Source organism: Vanessa cardui, chromosome 2, assembly GCF_905220365.1.
Source record: "Vanessa cardui chromosome 2, ilVanCard2.1, whole genome shotgun sequence".
Lineage (NCBI taxonomy): Eukaryota > Metazoa > Arthropoda > Insecta > Lepidoptera > Nymphalidae > Vanessa > Vanessa cardui.
Window position 1 is genome coordinate 8,853,694 of NC_061124.1, and position 3,552 is coordinate 8,857,245.

Consider the following 3,552-nt stretch of genomic DNA (forward strand, 5'->3'; position numbering starts at 1 on the left):
TGGAACTACTGGAGCGATTTTGACGGGACTTTTACTGGCAGATACCGGACTTAATAAGGCATAACTTAGGCTACTTTATTTCAGTATTATATATAAAGTCACGCTGCAAAGTCTAAATACTTAGACTTAGTTTTTAATAGATGTCTTTAAAATTCAATTTAATTTTAATTTTAAGCTTTTCAAATGATATAGTAACTGACCTATTAATGATGCTTTGTAGCAATGAATATTCGCAAAAGGCTTTCCGAAAGGTTACGAAGCGTAGAATAAGCTACGTTATATATGAATTCGTAGACAATCCTCACAGGTATATTAGTTCCGGCACAGAATTCGACGATTGCGCACTGTGGCTCTCGATATTAGCGAATTAACCATTTAAAAATATCGTCGTAGAAAAAGTGAAAACATTTTATTACGTTCCGAAATATTGATCATATACGATACTTTAATAAAATATAAAAAAAATACTTTAATTAAAATGTGGCAACCTGTGTTATTAATAATAATTTCTGTGATGGTTTCTATTAAAACTGCACCCGCAAATATCTATAGTAAGTATTTTATTTCATTTTCTTTATTTTTAAATATAGTATTTTTTTTATCAAAAAGGTTTTTGAACGTTGGCATATTTAAAACTTGTTGGCCGTATGCTTTCACAAAAATGTATTTTAGGTGTAACAAAAAACAATTTTTTTGATTAAATAAGTAATGTGTACACGCAGCATCGATCCTGACCCGCTCCGAACACATGTGATAAGCTTAAAAGAAGGGCCAAATAGGAATATTAGTAATTTCTTAATTAATGAAGGGCATAGCTAGTATTCTTTAAAAAAAATCATTGTGGGTAGAGTGAAACAGAAAAGTGATTATATCTGAAAAAGAGTTGAAATAAAAACTTTTTTTTAAATTCCACGTTAGGCTTTTTATAGATTTTTCTTCAAGTAAAATCAAAATTAAACTACGAAATTTAATACATGAAATGTATCTATGCGCAAGTGTTTTTGCGTGTGTGGTCGAATAAAGGGTTTCTATTAATAAAGATTTACTTTCCACCATTACCATTAACACTATTTCATTCGAAAAAGATCAAAGGAGACGACAGAAGTTAAATTAATTTCGTGTAAAAACGTGATCGTAACTTAAACAAATGAGAGTTGACGTCTTTAATCATTTCGACACTGAGTTATTAATAAAACTATTTGCTCGCTATATGCTCATGGTCTTCCTGAATGAATGGATGTGCTAATTTTTTTATGGCGGCAAGTTTGTTGAATGTGACTAATGGTCAAGTGTCATTCGGACAAAAATCGTAATACATTTTTTTTTTATTTATTAAATGATTTAATTTAAATTCATTTCCATCGAATAAGGAACATCTAGTTATTCTTTGTTGTTATATTGTTTTTCTTTTCAATTTTATGGTTTCTTCTTATTCTAGTGTAATAAATAAATAGTGCCTAAAACATGCATCTAATATCACCACAATAAAATCTGCATCGTGAAGGTATGGCTTGTGATTTTAGTTCCATGATTTATAAACTATAAAATCATTAAATAAACAATTCTTCAATCATAAACAAAAGATAAAATGTAAGTGTAAAAAAAAGAAAAGTAAAGTAATAGCCTGTAAATTTCCCACTGCTGGGATAAGGCCTCCTCTTCCATCAAGGAGAAGGTTTGGAAAATATTCCACCATGCTGTTCCAATGCGGGTTGGTGGAATACATATGTGGCAGAATTTCGATGAAATTAGACACATGCAGGTTTCTTCACGATGTTTTCCTTCACCGCCGAGCTCGAGATGAATTATAAACAAAAATTAAGCACACATATATAGTGGTGATTGCCTGGGTTTGAATCCGCAATCATCGGTCATCAAAAAAAAAAGTGTATTGTACATTAAATCTAAGGAGTAATATTTATAAATATTTTTAGTATCTAATTTTTATGATTCACAATACTATATATAATTAAGCATTTTGTTATTTTACAGCTCGCGGACCTCAATATGCAGTTAGTACAGAGCCTGAACATCCTAAGCAGCCTATCATAGAAATTCGTAACGCAACTTATCACGGCAGTGGACCGCGGGAAGAAGCACGAGCGATGTGTTCCGTCAAGACGCAGGAGATCAACGCAACGGCGAATGCGACTATTACGAGACGTTTACACGGAGTTGTCACATCAAGTACACATTTTTATTGGTTTTATATTTTATTATATCATACTTTGTCTAATCTGCTAAACATGTTAGACTACAATAAATTAAATAAAATAAATCATGACCAAAAAATATTTTGCAATGATAATGAAACAAAAAATACTGAGGTACGACACAACTTAGATGTGGCATCGGTAATATCAATAAAACCGTTTACTGCCGATTTATACAACCAATAGAAATAGCTCCCTATTGCGCCATTCGACGCTATTCGTCGCTATAGATTCCCGCGTCAGTTCAACTCGAGAAATCAAGTGCATGTATATCGATGTGTCAAATTGACGTATATGTTAGGTCATATGATATTACAAGTTATTGTGTTTGTGTAAAAATAATTTTCGAATAAGAAGTAAATATTGATAATTTGGGATAGCGTACTTTATTCGGATGTGATCGTTTTTACGAATTTTCCTGATGCTACATCTAAGTTGTGTCGTACGTACTATACCCACTTATTAACGTTTGTAAATGTCTTGGTTTTTTGCAATGGTCATCTTCCCTCTCACGAGGAGAAAGTTTGAAGAGTACTCTATCGGGTTATCTTATTAAAATTTCGTAGATACACATGTATTAATATTTCATCAGACACATGATTTCTTCCGTAAGACATTAATTTATTCATCCCTGAGTATCTAAGATGAATATTTATAAACACGAATTAAGCATATGCAAAATGAAATAGTACAGCATCATATTGAGCTTAGATTCATGTGCTTTATCTTAGCTCTTCATTTTGTATTATACATATTTGATTATGTTAGGAATCTTTTCTATTATAAAATTCGCGTATACAATATTTCATATACATATTCAAAGGGCTCTATATCTCAACGGTTTACGAAATATCCAGTTATAATAACGCAAAACTTTTACGTAGACGGTATATAGTTTTATTCTGACCATTTATATCACACTTAACTTAATTTGAGAAATTGGACTATGAGTAATTCTTCGCAAATAGAATGCTTTAAAAGAACAAGAGCTGTTTTTTGATAGCGTATTATACTTAGCCATGTTTTAATAGCGTATTGCCATGGTTATGTATATAAATATACGGATGATGCTACTTTGTTTTTCAGGAGAACTTCACAGTTCTATTCAGCGCCTGGAGTTGATAATTCACGGACAGATGCAGCAACTGTGGCAGAGTTTAGACGCCTTGCGATCTCAAATAGCCGGCAGCCCAAGAGTTTCATACCCCGATCGACGCAGTGTTACCTTTAGGTACCGACCGAACTTTGTTTAATTATTTATTAAATTCGATATATCATTATTCGGTTTTCAGATTACAATTTGAAAAGAAATGTCTGTTTTTTTTTTAAGTCATGTTGC

At 31.9% G+C, this 3,552-nt stretch overlaps 1 protein-coding gene across 1 annotated transcript; it reads left to right on the top strand.

Moving 5' to 3' along the window:
* The first annotated feature begins 435 nt into the window (after window positions 1–435).
* Window positions 436–3,552, top strand: LOC124541143. The gene is made up of 3 exons (XM_047118992.1): window positions 436–551; window positions 1,993–2,187; window positions 3,300–3,552. Exons 1-3 carry the CDS (start codon window positions 479–481, stop codon window positions 3,464–3,466), a joined length of 435 nt encoding a protein of 144 aa, XP_046974948.1. The 5' UTR covers window positions 436–478; the 3' UTR covers window positions 3,467–3,552.

Coding starts and splice junctions, on each gene's coding strand:
- LOC124541143 (XM_047118992.1), top strand. CDS start 479: ATGTGGCAACCTGTGTTATTAATAATAATTTCTGTGATGGTTTCTATT. Junction 552..1,992: donor TGCACCCGCAAATATCTATA/GTAAGTATTTTA, acceptor GTTATTTTACAG/CTCGCGGACCTCAATATGCA. Junction 2,188..3,299: donor ACACGGAGTTGTCACATCAA/GTACACATTTTT, acceptor TTTGTTTTTCAG/GAGAACTTCACAGTTCTATT.